Raw genomic sequence first — 18793 nt, forward strand, 5'->3', positions numbered from 1 at the left:
CCAGGGCAGACCTTATCACTCGCTACAATTCCCTGAAAGGAGGCTGTGGCCAGGTGGGGGTCAGTCTCTTCTCCCAAGCAAACACTGACGGGACCAGAGGATAGTGTCAAGCTGTGCCAGAGGAAGAAATAATTTCTTCACAAAAAGGGTGATTGGAATGAGCTGCCCGGGAAGGTGGTGGAGTCACCGCCCCCGGAGATGTTTTAAGGAAAGACTAGATGTGGCACTCAGTGGCACGATCTGGTTGAGGTGGTGGTGATCAGTCATAGGTTGGACTTGATGATCTCAGAGGTACTTTCGTAAACCGATTCCGTGATTCCAGGTGCGTGCTGGGGGTCCTGGCCCCGAAACCCCACTGCAGCCTGCGCCAGCCGCGATCCGATCGCGTCTCGCGAACCCGCCCGGCCGCCCACAGCGGGGCTCTAAGATGGCGGCGGCCGCCACGGCCGGCGGGCAGGTGAGCGGGCGCGGCCCCTCCTCTCCCCTCGGCCCGCCCTGGCCGCTCCTCTCCCCGCCTGGCCCCGCCCGGAACGGCGGCCGCCCGGGCTCGGCTCGGCCCGGCAGAGCCCGTCGCGTCGGACTCTCCCAGTTCCAGAGACCTGGGCCTCGGCCTTTCTCTCTGCTCGGCACCGCCACCGCACCCCGAGGCGAGGCGCGCTCCGTCCTCCCCCGCGGGGTGGCAGCGAGCGGCTGGGACCATTCGAGAGAGCCGGGGCAGCCCTCCCTGTCCTTCCCAGGCAGCCACTGAGTCCGCCTGAGCCCTGCGGGCCCCGCCGCGGCCGCGCGGTGCTGTGGCGCAGGGCCGGGGCTCCAGGGTGGGGAGAGGATGAGGTCTCGCAGAACGGAATATGCGAAATACGGATCTTTGAGCACAGCCTTCCTGACTGTGGAAAGCTACCCCCTGTTTGGTGCTCTCTGCCATAGGCGTGCCTTCCCCATTGTCACGTCGGCACTCCCTGTCGCTGTGTCCCGCAGTGCCGGGACTGACTTGGGGTGTCTCGCAGCTGCTTTTCTCCAGAGATCACTTGGTGTTCCATGGGCACATTGTGCACGTGTAGTAACAAAACTATGGCCATTTGTTCCAGGCCTTTGCCCTTCCCGACATCTGCAGTGGGGAGCTGGCCGTGCCCAGTTCTGGGCAAAAGGCGGGGTCCCATAGCCGTTGTGGGGAACAGGCGGCCTGCGTGCGCCTGGCCGCCTCTGGCCAGAGACTGCCACATGTCCCACACATATGCGACTTACTTTGTGTAGGTTTAGCACACCCAGAACACACTGGAGTGGTTGTGCAGCCAATACAGGTGATTCTTGACATGCGTGTCAGTGATTCCAAGCCATTTTGTGCTTGTGAAGTTGTATCACTTTTGTGATACAACAGTGGTCATAATGATGTTGGGCACAATAGCTCACGTATTAAACCCATTTTTTCTGATATGCATTTTAGTTTTTATCAACCACTAGTAAGAGAAATCCATAACTCTTACGTTAATGGGTTTTGTTGCTTTTGCAAGTTATGACATATCAGGAATATACTCTGAAAATAAAAATCATGTCTGCATTTTTCCATGTTAAATGTACAAGCAGAGTTTTCCAGATGCATAGTTTTAAAAGGTCATGTCCATAGTTTTAAAGTAAAGCTGCATAAAATAATGTTGCAACTATAATGCCAAGTAAGCAGTATCCTTGTTCATCACAAGTACTGGGTTAGCTGACCTAGAGAATGAGCGAGAAACTCATTCTCCAGTTAACATATGTTGATTTCTCACTTCATGTCTACCAACTATGATTCTCCACAGGAAAAGAAAATTAGCATAAGTGGAGTGTAATCAGCAGACTATTTTTGTCAATTTAAAATAGAGACTGGATATGTAATACCTCTTTATCTCCCTTAGACTATGTTACAGTTTGCTGTAATAAGGTGCTCTGATGCATGTATTAATTTTGGTTACTTTAAATGCTGAGTTCACATATGTTACAATGTAATGAATCCATAGTGATGCAGCATATTATACTGACAAATGTACTGTGTACTGTCAGGCAATAGAAAAACAGCTGAAGATTTGTGGCTATAAGAGCAATGTGGATGTCGTGGCACTGTATCTGGCTAGACAGTAAGTAAAATGTTTCTAGTTTTGACTTTTACTAAAAGTAGAGCACGCAGTAAGTGGAAATCTTTCACAGTGCTTTCTGTACCAGGAACTCTGAACATCATTTATATGTGAAATTCCAGTAAATCATATTCTTACATAGTCCGTACATGTTGTGAATGAAGAAATGGTAAAAGTACACGGACACACAGCAGCACTGTGCTCACAGCTAACAGCCTCATCCCTAGATACACAATCTGTCTCCAGCAGCTCAGAGTTGCTTGAGGGTCCATGAGTTCACAGAGTTGTACATGAGTTTCTGCCATGGGGAGCAGAGGAGTGAGAGCTGATGGGCTGATCTCTGCCTGTTCTAACAGGCAAATAAGGCTGGGTGGAAGGAGTATCAAGAAGGCAAATGAAAGAACATGGGACCTGCCCAGTCTAGGAACTGCCAAATTTCTGACCTCCCCGAAGAAATGTGTTACTGCAATGGCAAAACTCAGTGGTACCACCCTTGAAATTACCTGCATCTGTACTGCTAAGAACTGAAGGGAGGGCAGGGCAAGATAAAGTGAATACAAGCACAAGAACACTTGGGCAGGCAGTACTGATGAGAGAGCTGATCTCCTCTGAGAGCTTAATGAAACAGAGATGTAGGGCAGATGAGGAGAAGAAGACATGCTGAGTGAAGGAAGGCAAACTTTCATGAACCTGTGGGTGATCTAGGTTGATAGAGGTGTGTGCTGTAGTATGAACATGCTGAGAGGCTGCCATAGAGGGATGGATACATGACAGGACATACTTCAAAGTCTGGGGAAAGCGTGCTTGGAATTTCTGGCCAGGGCACAATTCCAAGTGTTGCATACCTGTCTGCAGCCTCACAACTGCATCCACTGCTCACATGGTTGATGGCATATAGAAAAACTAACATAGTTTAATAATTCAGGGACAAGGTTTTCAAGGTCTCTTGGTCCAATGAGTGAAAAAAAAAGTCTTAAGGGATTGAGGGATTTCAGTGTTGTCTAGTCTGTTTTTAGTGGAAATTATATGGTCTTGAAAATCTAAATGTTCTCACTAATATGTTTAAATTAATTATCACATTTTCTGATTTACATCAAGAAAGTATTTGATGCTTTGTGAGGTAAAACATATAGTTACTGTCAAATTTCTTAAAATGTGCCTTTTAGAAAGAAGAAAAAAGATAAAATTTAAGGGAGAAATTTCAATAATGAGAAGATTACAAGGGGCATATATACATACTTTCTAAACAATACAATTATTATACCACAGATGTAAAGAATTAAGACTGTTTATACAATCTTAATTGGCATATTTTCTGTTTTTAAATGCTTAAATGTGTGCCCTGACTGGCTTTCAAGTATTTTTTTGGTATAGAATAAAAAGAAATGCTTGCATGGCAGATACATAAGTGATCTGTCTTACCATTAAACCATTTTGGTAAAGATAATGCAAGATGGATTCTTTCATGATTGGATAGAAGTGAACTCCTATTATTCTATATCAGTTTATATAAACTTGAACCCTAGCCAAGCTCAGTATCAGATCATGCCTCCTTTAGTGTTGGTGTGACATATTTTTCTGCTATCTGAAATAAGAAAATGGAAAAAAATTAAAGTCAATCAAATAAGAGGGAATGAGTTTATATTTTTAAACCACTACTATTAAAGGAACATTAAACAATGTATTTTGGACACTGAAAGCTGTCATCCCAGGAAAACTGATTAACTTAGCAGTAGGTAGAAAAAGAGTGCTGCAGGCCAAAAAGGATCAGTTTATAGAAGACATGCAAAGTCTAGAAGGCATGTAGAAAAGGACAGGCTCTTTTAAAATGTTAGAGGAATTAAGCTCTACCTGGGGCAAATTAAATGCCTTAATACGTGGGGGAAAAAAAAAAAAGCAAAGTAGCAAACCAAAACCAAAAAACCAAGAGATTGAGGCTTGGAGATAGTCAAGATGAGGCTGTTACTAGACAGGGAGTAAAGCCAATTAAATGTAAAGCTGTAATCTAGTTATAGAGTGGCAGTGACCAAGAATATAAGAAATTTTGGCTTTGCTACCTGAAATGTAGTTCAGGGCTGCACAGGAGAATTTGATAGGAGCTCTGTAGGAGCTCTGTATGTCCTGTCATCAGCCATCTGCTTGTACCCATTGCAATAATGTCTTTTTCTGTTACTTGTGACAGTACACTCATTAAGTATGTATTTGCAGGGTTAGTTTCTATGGCTTATTTGAGGAAGCCAAAGAAACAGTTTAAAGTAGCAGCATGAGAGGATAATCTGATTTTCAGTAATACAAGGGACTAAAAGTATAGTCCCCAAAATAAACCTTTGTAGGGTTTGCTCTTGACAGACTTTTCATTTGCAAAAGCAAGATGAGAAAAGGCATCCACCCTCCCTTTGTCTGTACCTGGAGGGTGTGTTGGAAAAAAACCCAACAAATAAAAAGACAGCATGGAAAGATAGAGACCAGACTTCACAGCTGGAAAACAAACATGCCTTTAGCCTGATGATATGAGGTTAATTTTTATCAGTCCTGTTACCTTCTGAAACACTGGCCTTCATCTTGCACCACATTAAAATCCACAAGAAAATTTTTATTATGGCAATTAAAATTTGTCAGGTAAAAGTAATCTATAATTTTTCTAGTGGAAATTAAGAACATTTATTTATAGCAATGAAAATAAAGAAGAGCAGTTAGTTAAAATCACTTGGCAGCTCACTAATATTTTCTGGTCAGTAGGTAATTTTTTATTTATAGTACACTAGCAAGCTCGAAGTGCTAGATACACAATGGAACATAAAACCATACTAGCATATGGGAGATCATTTCAGCCTTAGTGGATGTACTAAGTTTCTATGAGAATAGGACAGGAATGGAAAAAAGGTGAAATTTCACAATATACACTAATATGAAGAATAATAAAAAATGCACATTGATGTGCTTGATGTCTGTCTTCTGTTGGCTTCTCTGGCACTGCGGCTGGACAATCGCCATTGCACCTTCAAAGCAGTTTTGCTTTTAGCTTCATGTCCCCAGGGTGCCAAACTTCTCCTCCTGTGTTCTGAGTAGGATTTCTACAAAGTGCAAAGTACATGTGACTCAGACTCATAACTCATGTTGTTATGGAAAAGCAATTAATGTATCACTTATTTTGTTCCTGTTTCTTTACCACCTGCTGCTTTGTTATGTTTGCAGGTGTGCAGAGTCCTTACACTGTCTCTGCCACCTTCTCTTTGTGTCTTTCTGTACTATAAATTCTATGAAAGTGTGCCTTTCTGGTTCTTGTCTAATACTATTTATGGAAAATATAATATTTATCAAATTAGTAAGTGCTATTAATGCTAAGAAATTTGTTCCTCTTTTTTTTTTCTCCCATCAGAGGACTAACAAGTATCCCAAGTCTATCACAGTTTCGCAGATTAAGGTATTTGTGGATTAACAACAATAAGGTAATTAGATATTCCTTTAAAGAGCAGAACAATGCATCTATACTCCCTGATTATTATTTTGTGGTCTTTTTTAGCATAAAGTATTATATCTACTGTTAAACAAATATATTCTTTTCAATTTCCAGGCTAATTTAACTGTCAAATATAACAGATTTGAAGAAAACTCTTATTTTACATTACAGAATATAAGCTAATATATTTTCCTTTAGATTCACATTAGATTTATAAATTTTATTTAAGGGCCTGAGGTTTTGTGCTAATTCCTGAGCTCCCAGTGTAATTAGAGCAGGCAGTTCTTGGAACAGACTGAAGGGTGATGCAGCTGTAGGACAGGAGTGGATCGCAGGAAATACATGGCTCTTCTTTTATATTCTGGCAGACATGCATAGTTTATTTCCTGGCAGGCTGGTGGTCAAGGTGAGGCTCCTTTTTGATGTCATGCACACGAGAGTGACATAAAACTGTGAAATGAGCTTCTCCCTGTGCACAGGAAGCAGCACTGCAGTTCTAGGGATGACAGGGTATGAATATGTTACTGTACAGTAGTTTACATGACTTCCACAGTGAGCCCAAATTCTTCCATCTCCAGAATTGCTTGGTCAGGTAAATAAGTAGATCTGTGAGCAGCAGAAAAAATAAATTTGCATTCCATGTCACTTCAGAGCACATGTATATCTGCTGCCCCAGGCTAGCATCAGTTATATGGCATCTTATGTCCAATTCATCAAAAGATCTCTACTAATTATTTTTGAAAAGAGTGAATGTATAGATTTATTAAAATGTTAAACTAAAATCACTGGTATAATAGGGCTTTTCCTTGTATAGTGAAAGGACATTAAAGGAAATGAAGAAATGGCCTGATGTGTAAGCTGAACTGATCTTGCTGATCAAAAAAATTGGATTTTTTCACAACTCTCACTTTCCTACTTAAGCAGTAACAAAGAACATTCTTTTGTTTTTCTTTGTTCCATATAACTTATGTGGAGAAGTCTTACTGAAATGGCTCAATAGGAGCACCATATTTTTTCTGCACTCAATAATTTTATCAGAAAAAAAGCAAACTTCAGATGATTCTGAAAACAATACTTGCCAAGAATAGGGAAAACCATTGTACAAGGGAGTGGAAAAACTTCTGTCTTGTGCTCTTCCTTCCAGCTTTTAGGTAATGTTAGTACACAGAGCAAAGCACATTTATTTTGGAGTCAGTGGCAAAATTCAAGGACTGAAATAATTCCTTTCCTGACAAATTACTTTTCATCACAGAATTCACAGCGTCAGGAATACAATTCTGTTTGTTGTTCTTCCATTTAAACTAGGATAAAAACTTCAGCACCATAAGTACTCTCATTTCTCAGTGATTATAAAGGTCTGCTTGCTGTCCCACTGCAGATACTTTACCTTGCACTGGAGTCAAAAGTGTATTGGAATTGAGCTTCTCCAAACAAAGTGTGATTCCATAGGAACTGAAGATAACTCTTTATTTGAAAATCATACTGATTTTTTTTTTCAATAATTGATTCTCTAAATATGATTAGATGACATTTCTCACGAATAACAACAAATTTGTGCTCTTTGAGCTTGCTGGTGAAAAAGCAATTTAAAACCAAGATGTTTGGTTTATTCAAATGGCATATTTCAGGAATATTCTTAAACCAAGAATTATTAAATATTCTTAAACATAGAATTATTATGCTCTACAAGGGTCTTTTAACAATAAAAATTATTTCAAATATGAATAGAAGGAAGAGAAAATGTGGAGACCAGTCATTCAAGGAAATCTCTTTCCAAATACAAACGTTAAATGTGTAGTTCAAAAAATTAGGTAAGGCTCTACTGCTTGTATTTGATTTGTAATTAGTACTTCTAATGAAGGTTCAGATGTCAAGAGAATCCTTAAACCAAGAGTCTTAAACAAAAATTTAAGAAACCACCTGTGGTTAAACAGTTTTCCAGAGGCCACTGTTATAATTCTCCAATACCACATTCAGAGTGACATATAACAGTTTGCCTAACTCTAATTTCAGATCCAAGATTTAACCTTCTTGATCAAAAACTATTACTTGACTGAACTCTATCTCAACAATAATGAGCTGACAGATATATCAGGTACCAGTCTTCCCTTTTTAAGTTGTTGAGCAGAGGCCTATACTTTCTTTTTTCTGTACTGGCATTCAAATTTATAAAACTGGATTACAGCAAGTAACTTATTGGTTGAAAGATCCTATGTATGTATAATTAATACATGTTAATTATTAGATGTTTAATTTTTCCAACATACTTGAGTGACAATAAGGTGATGTGTTTATTCTGGTTTAAGGGATGAAATGTCATTCACTTTATGTCAGGCAATTGTGAAATACTTTTGATCTTACATGATCATATTTAATATTGAGAATTTGTAACCAGAAGTATTTTGCAAGGTTACTGCCAAATTTGGTTTATTTTAAAAATGCATCTGTCATATACTTCTATTTTAATTTTGCTTGTCCTTGCAGATTAAAATGGCTTTACCAGACTTCTAAATTTGTGAATGAACAGGCCAAAGCATAATACATTTCTAAATATTTTAGGCATTTTAAATGTTAATATTTTATTTTTTTCTGCCCCTATAAAATGCTGGATGAGAAATTATGTTGATTTGTTTCTGTGAGATTTCAAGTAGACTTTATCTTTGAAAGACATAAACATGGTTACAAGTGACGATACAGATGATAACAAAATATGGATAAACAGAAGGCTATCATTAGTAGAGAAATAAAATACTGTATATGATTTGGAAAATGAGATATCTAATCTTGATGTGTGAGTATGTGAACACAGTCTGGGTCAAAACAATATTTTGTAATAGCTTTTTAATACATCAATAATTACTTGAAACAGAACTATTTTCTAAGGAATGCACTATTTACTACTTGTGAGACAAAGGTAGTAGGGATATACTAGGGATATACTAGGGATATTCTTTGTGAGGCAAAGGTAATATTAGGTCAAGGTAAAAGGAAGTGAATTAAGATTACAGGGATATAGGAAGAATGAAAGGAGATAGAAGAGAGGTTGCAATTGAGGCTAGTTTGTTGCTGCAAGGTGATTTGGACAAATGGAAAAAATTGGAATGAAAAAAAGATAGGCATGTGCTTAAAGGATGTGACTAGAAAGGTGAAAAGGATATTGAAATATCTTTAATTTATTGCTTAAATAGCATCTCATGCAATGTGTTACTAAAAGACAGGCATACGTAGATAACTAAAATACCAAATTCAGTGTACAGCATAGCAAAATAATGTTCTAATAAAGGTAGCTATGGTGAGAATGATTAATTATTTTTTCATTTTATTTCAGGTGCTCTGAAACACCTATGTTCCTTACAGATTCTGTTTCTTCACAACAACGAGTTAAAAAAACTTGGCAAAACAGTGAAGGAATTGAAAGGAATGATAAGCTTGCAGAGTCTAAGTAATACCTTATTTTTATTTTGCAGAACAGCAAGTAGTAGCTTTTTAGTTTCTTATCAGGATGTTTCTTGTCTATTTCTGCATCATTTGCCAATAGCTTTTGAAGCTAATTAGCAATTTCAGCCAAATTTGACAGAAGAAAGAGATCTCTAAGACATGAAAATTCCACAAAGAGTACCTCAACTGAGGAAAAACTGCTACGTGAGTTCAGAAGTTAACTTTTTGGCTGCTGGCTGCCAGTAGCTTGGATGAATAGCTTGGAGGGTGTCTAAGCAGTTTACAGCTGCCTCTCTGTAATGGAACACAGGAGCAGGGTGAGATTGTCATAGAGGTGAAAAGAATTGAAAAATGGGTGTTACTGCTGTTGAGACTGTGAGTGATAGCTTATAGAGCCCAAGTTCCTGCCTCATTAATTCTCTTGCTTACTGAACTTCCTTTCTGCATCTTTTTGGCAGACTAGATTTCTAGAGTCTAAGAGTAAATGTACTTTTGGTATTATTCATAACAATGTCTGTTAAGAAGCATACTTCCTGATACACTGGCTGAAAATGAAAATTGCACCATCTCTGAAATTTCAAATGAAGTTATACAAGACAGTGTTGGTGCCACTAAGTTACAATATAAGAAGGTAGGATTATATGCTATTAAGATACTGAAAATTAAAATATAAGCAGTCTTTTTCCATGATTCCTAAAGGAATGTCAACATAGGTCATGCCAAATGCTTAGTACTTGGAGAAGACAGTAAAAAAGTTTTGTGCCTTGGTGACATTGTTAAGGATGTGAATGTCAGAATGTCACCAGGCCATAACATCTCCTTAAGCATTCAGAAAACTGAATGTGTGATTGTGGGAAAGGAAAATATGAATGAAAAATTAAGCTTTTAATTGAACTTGACCCTGAACTGAAACTAATAAAAACAAATCAAGTGTTTAGGAAGACAACATGCCAGCCAAACTATTGAAATTCTTGTCATTATATGCAAGATAGAAAAATGAGTCCATTTAAGAATGCAGTTGTTTGAAGTGATTAGGCAGCGTCTGGAGAGACATCCTATGTATGAATGGTGCAGTCACTTGAATTTAATGTTAGCTCTCCAAATTAATAAGGAGCTTCAACAAGTACAGGAAGTTTGTTGTACTTGTTGCAACCATCTGTGGGAAATACAGAGCAGATAGTTAAAGTGCTGCTGAGTTATTATAAATGGCAGTTACAAAGGCACAGTGAAAATTGTATGCAAATTGGACCAGCCACCACCACAGAAAAGGAAGTGTTTGAAAGATCAAACAATATATATAATATACTGATCTCCCCTAATTTAAAAAAAATTGTTGTTTAGTTCAAATATTTCTACAAGAATAAACAGTAATAAGTGGAAGAAGCTTAACAACCTTAATAATCATAACTTTAAAGTCATTCCTTCATGACCTTTGCAGTCATGAAAAAAATTGTCAGCATGGTTGCTTCAAGGGGATTTTGTAATAATGAATTCTCAGATTAACAGGTCTCTATTGGGTTAATAAAATGCTCTGTCATTTTTGAAATAAATTGAATCAGTAAATGAACAAGATAAATTTTAAAAGTCATATCCTATATATTATATTACTATATAATTTATCTGCCTTCTTACAATATTAATAAATATTAAATGGGTGCAGAATTTGCACTGTGTAGCTTTGCAAAGGGCTGTGCCCATAACTCACTTTTATAAAACAAAACCAGTGAGACTTCTCACTGTTATGAGGTAGATCTTTTTTATTGCTAATCTGATTTAAAAAAAAAAATCACTTGCTAACCTTCAATAGAGCTCCTGGATGCTTAACAACATTTTATTATTTTATAGCTCCTGGGGACAATAGAACTATTAAAACACACTATTATTGTTTGATTCAGGAGTAGCACCCAGCTGCCAAAATGTTGCATTTCTCTTCCTGAAGGCTCTCTTGTGATTTTAGCCACTGCCCTGCACTGGATATGTAGCATAATGACCATCCTTCATCAGGTGTCAAGGGAAGACACTCAGCTTCAAAAGATTTACAGCACGTGCTGCCTACAACTGCAGCCTTTTGGGAGATTCAGAGTGCTGCTTTATGGGCTCACCCCGTGCTCACATCTCCCTTTTGGAATCCAAGATTTTTGTTACGTACTCTGTAAATTGCCTTAACTGATTTATTGTCCACAGCTGATAACATCCTGCTGCTAGACTTAAGAAAACTCTCTTGTTCACTATGTTTCTGCCCCATGTGGCAGAGGCACACTGTTTTCCTACACTCCAAATAGAGAAAACAGACAAAACTGTGGAGGAAGAAAGCATTATCCTAATTTGTACAACTAAAATTGCATGACCTTGACAAGAAAGTAGATAGCTCAGCCAGGAATTGATCCCAGATGTTTTGTAAAACAAAACCATCTTGATCTGTACAGGGCTTGAATTTATTGTAAAAATGAGTAGTGGAAAAGTGCACATTCTCTAAAACAAACCTACAAATCAGTGTTGTTGAGCAGGGACATAGTCCAAGCAGCATCCAGATTCACAAGTTTAATATTTTGTGTTTGGTGCCTTGGAAGAATCTCTCTTGAATCATTATGCTATTCCACTACCAAACATATCTGCTTTTAATGTTTCTTTCTAAAACATTTTCTCTTTGGAGTGCTTTAGTATATTTTCTTGACTCAAGAATAGACTTATCAGATACATACATCATATTCTTTCTGATTAACACTGTCTAGGAAAAAAAAAATAATTCAGTTAAAATAGAACTTTCTTTTGCTGCCACCTTGTGGGTGTTTTGCTAATTTTAAGTGCAGCAATTTAAAGAAAAATTGTTAAAAAATTAAAATAAAAAGTTCTTCTCTGAATGCATGAACAGGTGTTTTCTATGAAGAAGAAGACAAATGCTCATTCCAGCCTTGTTGCATCTTCAAAATACCTGCAAAATCCCATCAAGCATTGAGCCCTCTCAGCAGTCCTGAAAAACATGAAATTGCATCTTGTAGATTACAAATCTGTGTGGAATATTTTCCAACTTTTTTCTTCTACTATCTCTTACTTGCTTCTGTAATACCATCTTCTTCTCTCTAACTGCTAAATGACATAATTTTTTTACTGTAGAGCAAGTATTAGCCACAGCCTCTCCTCAGAAAGCGAAAAACAGATGACTGCACACTGTAGCAGTAGTTGTAAAAATGGTTAAGATTTTGTTCCCCTGCTCTCAAGGTGACAGCCTCCTGATTATTTTTACTGTCTTAGAAGATCAGCATTTGTATAAGGAGATAAAAAGCATTATTATAGTTTTTGTTTAGAAAAGAGATCCCACAACACTTGCTTGTTTATTACCTCATCTGTGAATGAGCCAGTTTCTATTTTAATCAGCCTCAGATATCACTGTCACTAAACAAACTAATTTGGCATGTGAGCTGGGCTCACGTTCCACACCCAGCCAAGCAGCAGCACAGGGCTGATACCTGTCTCTGTGTTGCAAAGATTTGGTTAGACAGGTAATGTGAACCTGAACATAAACATTTTAGCCAAGTTGCTAATGAGCTTTTGGAGCTTGGTATTTCCAGTGTTGAGGAAAGCAACTGGAACCCAGGTTCTTAGGAATTCAGGCCCTCTGAAACATTATTCTCTTACATTTCTTGAGTTTTTAAACTCATCATCTGTCAAAATATCAGAAGGCTGTGTATTTGCATTTTATATTGTATCTGTGGAATACAGCCTCTTACCAGCTCTGATAAAGTCTTAGGTGTCCTAAAGCTCATCTGATATTAAAAACTCCATCCACCTACAAATTTTGAGTCTTACATTTAAGCTGTCACACCTAAAAGACCATTGCTATTTAAAATAGGGATTACCTAACACTGTGTAAGAAAATCAAAGGCAAACACTTCAGTGTTTTTTGCTGTAAAGGTTTGGAGTGCATGATGACACCTTTACTCAGATCTTGCCTGTGGTATTTTGCATACTCTGCAGTAAGTCAGTTCCTGCAGTCGATGTTTAGATTAGTAATTTCACATGTGTAGAGTGTTTATGCAGCCTAAGAACAACTTGAATTTGATATTTTGTACAAAATCTTTGGCTCCTAGTGACCTTTAATTTTCCTGCCTTGCAAAGTTGTTGTTTTGATGGGTTTGGTTTTTTGTGACACTGGGGCGTTTTTTTCTGTGTATGTTTTGCAGACCTATTCCATAACCCTCTGGAATATGATCCAGACTACCGGCTTTATGTGATATACTTCCTTCCTTCAGTTCAGCTCCTTGACAGGAAGGGTAAGGACTGCTTTCCTCTCTCACAAAACATTGTCAGTTGCTTTTGGTTCTAACCACTTTGGAAACATAGGTGAAATTATCCTATCTGTTGTTTTACGTGCATTTGTCGATAGAGAAAGAGAACTAATGAACAAGATACCTCTCTTTTGTAAGATTTGTCAAGCAAAAAGAGTTTGCGTGGCATAAACACTTTGCCAAACATTTTATTTTTCTTTTTAAATTGTGTTGGTTTTTCTTGTATCTTGGTCTACTTGGGTAAAGATAAATACTTGTGCTTAGAACCATGTACCTACCTCTGTGCATTCAGACTGGTATATTCATATGGGTGAGTGTGCTTACTTAGGTTTGTACATGTTCCTGTACAGTTTAAGTACATATATGCACATTTCTTGATAAGGTAAATGCAGACCAAGCTTTCAAATACAATAAATATTCAGAAGCTATCAAGAGATCTTTCACAGCTTGTCTACTGTAAATTCTACAGAAATAAAAAATGTCTTAAGAATAGCCAGATTTTAAATCAGTGAATCCATAAACATGCCACAATGTACCCAGAAAATCACCTTTGGTGATTTTTGTCCCTGGTGTTTGGAGAACTGTGTGACTGACAGAACTGAAAATTACTGGAGAGCACTGAGAAAGTAGCTGATTCCTACCTCAGCTCTGTAAGAAAGCAGCAAGGAAAAATCAGCACATTCCTTAAAAGGGACTGAGCAAGGCAGGTGCAGGACATGTGCAGGTGCTGGGAAGCTGTGCAGCTGTTGTGTAGGAAAGGTGCTGGGTGGGCCCAGCAGGTGCCAGGGGCTGATGAGGCGTTGCTGGATCTGACCAGGTGCCTGTTTGCTCACACAGTCATTTTGCACAGGTACCTCCACTCTCCTGAGCACTTGCTCCTGTGTTACACTTGTGCTTAGCACATCTGCCAGGCTGTTGCTAAAATATCACTTTTTGACTGGGGAGTGATGACTGAAGTTTAATGTGCTGAAAAATACGTGTTGCGTTTACATGTCTAGAAACACTTCCATAAAATTTCCTGGACTTAATCTCCTAACTACAGTTCTACTGTAATCAGTCCTGGATTAAGACTTGAGGCAGTAATTTGTATCAAGCTGTATCCTGGACTTTCTATTTAGGGAAATATTTCTCTAAAACATTACAAAGCTTCTTTACCATCTGTAGAATATTACCAGCATAGTCCTGGCTGTCTCCTTCACACAAGACATGTGCTCATGTTCCACTACCTTCAGGCATGACTACTGCAGTTCCTTCCTAATTGGTCCCCTAGACACCATGACTCCAAAACTTCCCTGAACTGAAAATGCTTCTGCCAGTTACTTGTTCTAAAAGTTTAGCTGACTTCTGTTCCATAGCTAAAGTACTAGATTAGTATAAGGTTCATAAACTTAAACCACCATCCCCAATTTGATTTAACAGCCTCAAACTATTTGTTAAAAATTAAAGTTATTTCTCTTAAAGTGGAAAACAGGAAAAACATAAACTTTTCTTCTGATTGCACTCCTAGGGTTTTCGCTGTAATTGACCAATGGGAATTGAACTGGCCTTAAACCAAGACTTGTTTTTGCTATTCATAAAGACACTTCCAAAACTTTACTTAGTTCTGCAGGAGATCTCATTTAAGCAGCACGACAAATCTTGCTTTCTAGCATCTTCATTTAACTTCTGATCATACTGCACTCAGGAGAAAATACTTTACTGTATAGGGCTTCAGAAAGTATCACTCCATGTTTCCATATTGAATTGTCATGAAATTGTGTAATTAACATTGTTTAAAAAAACGGCACAGAAAATGTATGAATCACCTTTTGTATGTTGCCTTTTCAACGGATAGAAATAAAATAACTTTTTATTTCCCTTTTAACAGTAGTTACACAAAAAGAAAGGGAGTCAGCACTTAATCTCTATAACCCCAAAAGGGCTTGGGTGATGCAGTCAGTAGCTTTTGGGAAGAGAGCAGACACATCCCTCAGGACTACGGTGGGATCTGGCAGATGCACTCAACCAGCCAGAAGACCGATAATGCCCTCAGGTATTTATAACGCTCGAAGGAAGGCACACATTTTTAGGTCATTTGAATTAGAAATGTTTTTTTCATTCAAACATTATTGGTCTTAGTGATAAAATATAAATGCATCAAGAACTCAGCTGGTTTGCTTCATAAAGTGAGTAGTGGTAGCAGCAGCAGGCAACAAATGAGTTCTTCTACTGAGCGTATTGTGGCAGATAAATTCTAGTCATACCTTGTAATTACAGAATTGTCCTTAAAGATAACTGAAAAAAATTTTGTCAGTAGGAGTCTTGTGTTTAGTTTTACTTCTATTTAAAACATCTCAATAGACTTATGACTCCCAGTGCTCAGCATCATAGAGTTTTGATGCCCTCTAGTGCTTTTTCAAGATAATCTGAAGAAAATATTTTCTTGTAGTGTTCTAAATTTTATGTATCTGGTTTTGTAAGCAGACTCCTCTTTATGATTTCCAAGCTGGGAATATTTTAATGATGTGCTATAACAGCATATACAGCAATTTTTAGAGTTCTTAAAACATTCAGATCTGGAAGGCAGCATGATCCTGGCACAAGAAAGCAGGTGAATACCAGCTGGAACCATGAGACTTGTATCACAATCCAGAACCAACTTTGAAATCCCACACAACCTTGTCAGCTTTTGATGTTTTAAAGATAAAACCCCCACCATTGTGCATAGATAACTGAAATTGTAGCACTTTAAATAGTGTAGATGAAAGTTTAGAAAGTAATCAAATACCTGCAAGTTTTTTTTTAAATGTATGTATCACAATAGTAAAACTGAAAGCACTGTATTTAACAATGATTTTGAAGAGGTTGGGAAAAGGAGGATAGTTTAAGCATATTTAATCATTTGTTTTGCTGATGATTACCAAAGCAGGCAGGCAGCTGTCTTTATCTCTACCCTGCAATCATACATATCTACAGTGGCATCATTTTCTGTGAAAGAAAAAAAAGCCCGGGTGTGTATGGCTACAGGAAATAAAATACAAAAAACTTAAAACTACCTACACTTAAAACCCAGCAAATACTTGCTTCCATAGTAATTTAATAAAATACTATCTTAAACATTTCATATCATGTGCTATTTCAATTAATTTGAACAAGTAATTTAGGATCAGGATAGCAATCAATTCTCAGCTACTCAAATTGCTGTACAGCCATTAACATCATAATTTGAACTTTCTCTTATAGGTCATGAATTTGGAAATAACACTAATAAGTAAGTAATGTTTTCAGTGTCTTCTTCCTTTTGCATCTCTCAAGCATTTAAGATCCTCTTCCTATGCCTAAAAAATACCCTAACTAGAGAAAATGTCCAGTAAAAATGAGCATTTGAAACAGTTTCAGGTCTTTGTATTCAAAATAGCTGCAACTCTACACTAGGTTTGTTGTCTAAAATTTAGTATTGAAAGATATTCCACATTTGGAAATGGGTACATAAAAATGCCATTTATTTGTAAGATCAAACACTGATCACTAGAAAAAGCATGCTCAAAGTATTAGAGCATCAGAATAGTTGCTCTGTATTATGTCCCAGAAAATGTTCTCCTGACTGGCTGTTCAAAAACACACTTTCTGGAAAATATTATGACTTGTAGAACGAAATAGTTTTATTCTGTGTGTGATGTTAATTTTATTCTGTTCAGTTTCAAAATCATAGAAATAAATGTAAAATTTTTATCTCTGTGTCTGGATTGAGACAGGAGAAAGGTTGCATTTTATTGTGATGACATTTTAGATGCAAACTTTGTAAGAGCAGATTTACAAACTTTAGGTATCAGGCTTGGCTTTACTTTCTAGCTTTACACATGAGAAGATTTGAAAAAGGCATTGAAGGAAATAATAAGAGCCTACATATAATATCCTTTAACAACACTCTGAGCACAGCTCTTTAAATAAAGTTATTTCTGTTGAACAATTAAGTCTTACCTGCCTTCAGTGCAGTAGGCTATCGTCATTGCCAGAATGCATGTACAGCTGCCTGGAGTCATTTATGGCAATGCTGAAGCTTTGCAAGGTGTCTTTTCATGACAAAGTGCGTGACACTCAGTGGAGACAGTCCTGTGGCTTATATGAGGTGTGTTAGTACAAGGACATCTTTAATAAATAAGTTCTTGTAAGACAAAGTATTAATATTGTATGTGAGTTGGAAGGTTTTGGTTCCTTGTCAGTTGCTGCTCTGATGGTGTGAATCTGCTGCTTTTCTCTCCCAGACAGCAGCTATGGCAGGATACCTGAACACAAGCTCACAGTGATCTGGATTCAGAGCTTGGAAAATGGGTATTTGCCTGTGGGCTAGTTAAGAGATCCACAGTGAAATAAATGTGCATTTCCAGTAATGGGTACCAAATCACTTGAATGATGTCCATTGAATCAGAGCATTAAAAGTATACAATTACAACTTTTGGGGGGGGGAAAATTGAAAACAAAGAAACATATTTAAGCCTGCTATAAATGTTTTTAAAATATTTTATAGCATGATTTTTTCAAATAGAATCTCATGACTCTGACCTTTTTTCACATTTTGTTCTGCTTTCTTAAATTTGGTAGAAGAAAACCTTCTGGAAATTTAAAATTTTTAAATCCTCCCTTTTTAGTGTCACCATGACTGCTACTTTCATGTTCCAGAGTGTGTGTTGTGAATTAGTTCTGAAGTGGTTTGGAAATGTTCAGGTAATGGACTTGCTTTGTTCTTTTTGCAGAGTACCATTTGAGGACCCTGAAGATGCAGTGTTAGTGCGGGCAATGACAAGATCTCTAATGGAATTTTCCTCTGTGGACTGGAACAAAGTAGCCACCTGTCAAGAAAGGCGGCTTGAAAACAAAGCAGAAGAGCCCCTCGAGAAGCTGACAGTCCAGTTTAGATGAAAAAAACCCTACTTCTCTCTCTAATGTTAACCCCATAAGTAGGCTAACAGCTCAATAAAACAAGTACACCACAATACGCATCTAATTAGGTGAATTTCCAGAAAAAAAAAGTTAGTGTAACATTTCTTTTATCATATGTTGTATAGAGAGTGAAGAAATTAAGATAACAAATGATAAACCATGGCAATGTTATAATAAAAGTTGCTTGAAATAGAATGTTTACCATAATTTTGTTATCCATAAGTACTAAACTGCACTAATTTTTAGGAAACTAAAGATAAATACTTTTATAATACACTTCCTCACATATTTCTCCTTCCATTCTGTCAAGGCTTAAAGTCAATGATGTTTTCTAAACATTTCAAACCCCTTCTTTCAGGCTGTAACTTGACTGCTGAGTTCCTTCCTTCTCTCCTAAGTTAGCACAGAGCCGCAGGACAGTCTATGTTGGCAGGGATCTCTGGAGCTTATCTAGTCCAACCTTCCTGCTGGAAGCAGGGTGGAGATGAGGTTGTCTGGTGGCTTGATGGGGAATCAAAGATTTCCAGTGAGCAAGGCACCACCACTGGGAGAATGAAAGCAGGATTTGTGCTGGAGATTTAGCA

The 18793-nt window shown here is 37.7% G+C and overlaps 1 protein-coding gene across 1 annotated transcript; it reads left to right on the plus strand.

Annotated features, from left to right (window-relative positions):
- The first annotated feature begins 377 nt into the window (after positions 1 to 377).
- Positions 378 to 18404, plus strand: LRRC72 (leucine rich repeat containing 72). The gene is made up of 9 exons (XM_030943191.1): positions 378 to 457; positions 2035 to 2108; positions 5485 to 5554; positions 7579 to 7660; positions 8894 to 9007; positions 13185 to 13274; positions 15157 to 15321; positions 16512 to 16539; positions 18023 to 18404. Exons 1-9 carry the CDS (start codon positions 428 to 430, stop codon positions 18186 to 18188), a joined length of 819 nt encoding a protein of 272 aa, XP_030799051.1. The 5' UTR covers positions 378 to 427; the 3' UTR covers positions 18189 to 18404.
- Positions 18405 to 18793: the final 389 nt, after the last annotated feature.

This window comes from Camarhynchus parvulus, chromosome 2, assembly GCF_901933205.1.
Source record: "Camarhynchus parvulus chromosome 2, STF_HiC, whole genome shotgun sequence".
Taxonomy (NCBI): Eukaryota; Metazoa; Chordata; class Aves; order Passeriformes; family Thraupidae; genus Camarhynchus; species Camarhynchus parvulus.

Coding starts and splice junctions, on each gene's coding strand:
- LRRC72 (XM_030943191.1), top strand. CDS start 428: ATGGCGGCGGCCGCCACGGCCGGCGGGCAG. Junction 458..2,034: donor CCGCCACGGCCGGCGGGCAG/GTGAGCGGGCGC, acceptor GTGTACTGTCAG/GCAATAGAAAAACAGCTGAA. Junction 9,008..13,184: donor GATAAGCTTGCAGAGTCTAA/GTAATACCTTAT, acceptor TATGTTTTGCAG/ACCTATTCCATAACCCTCTG.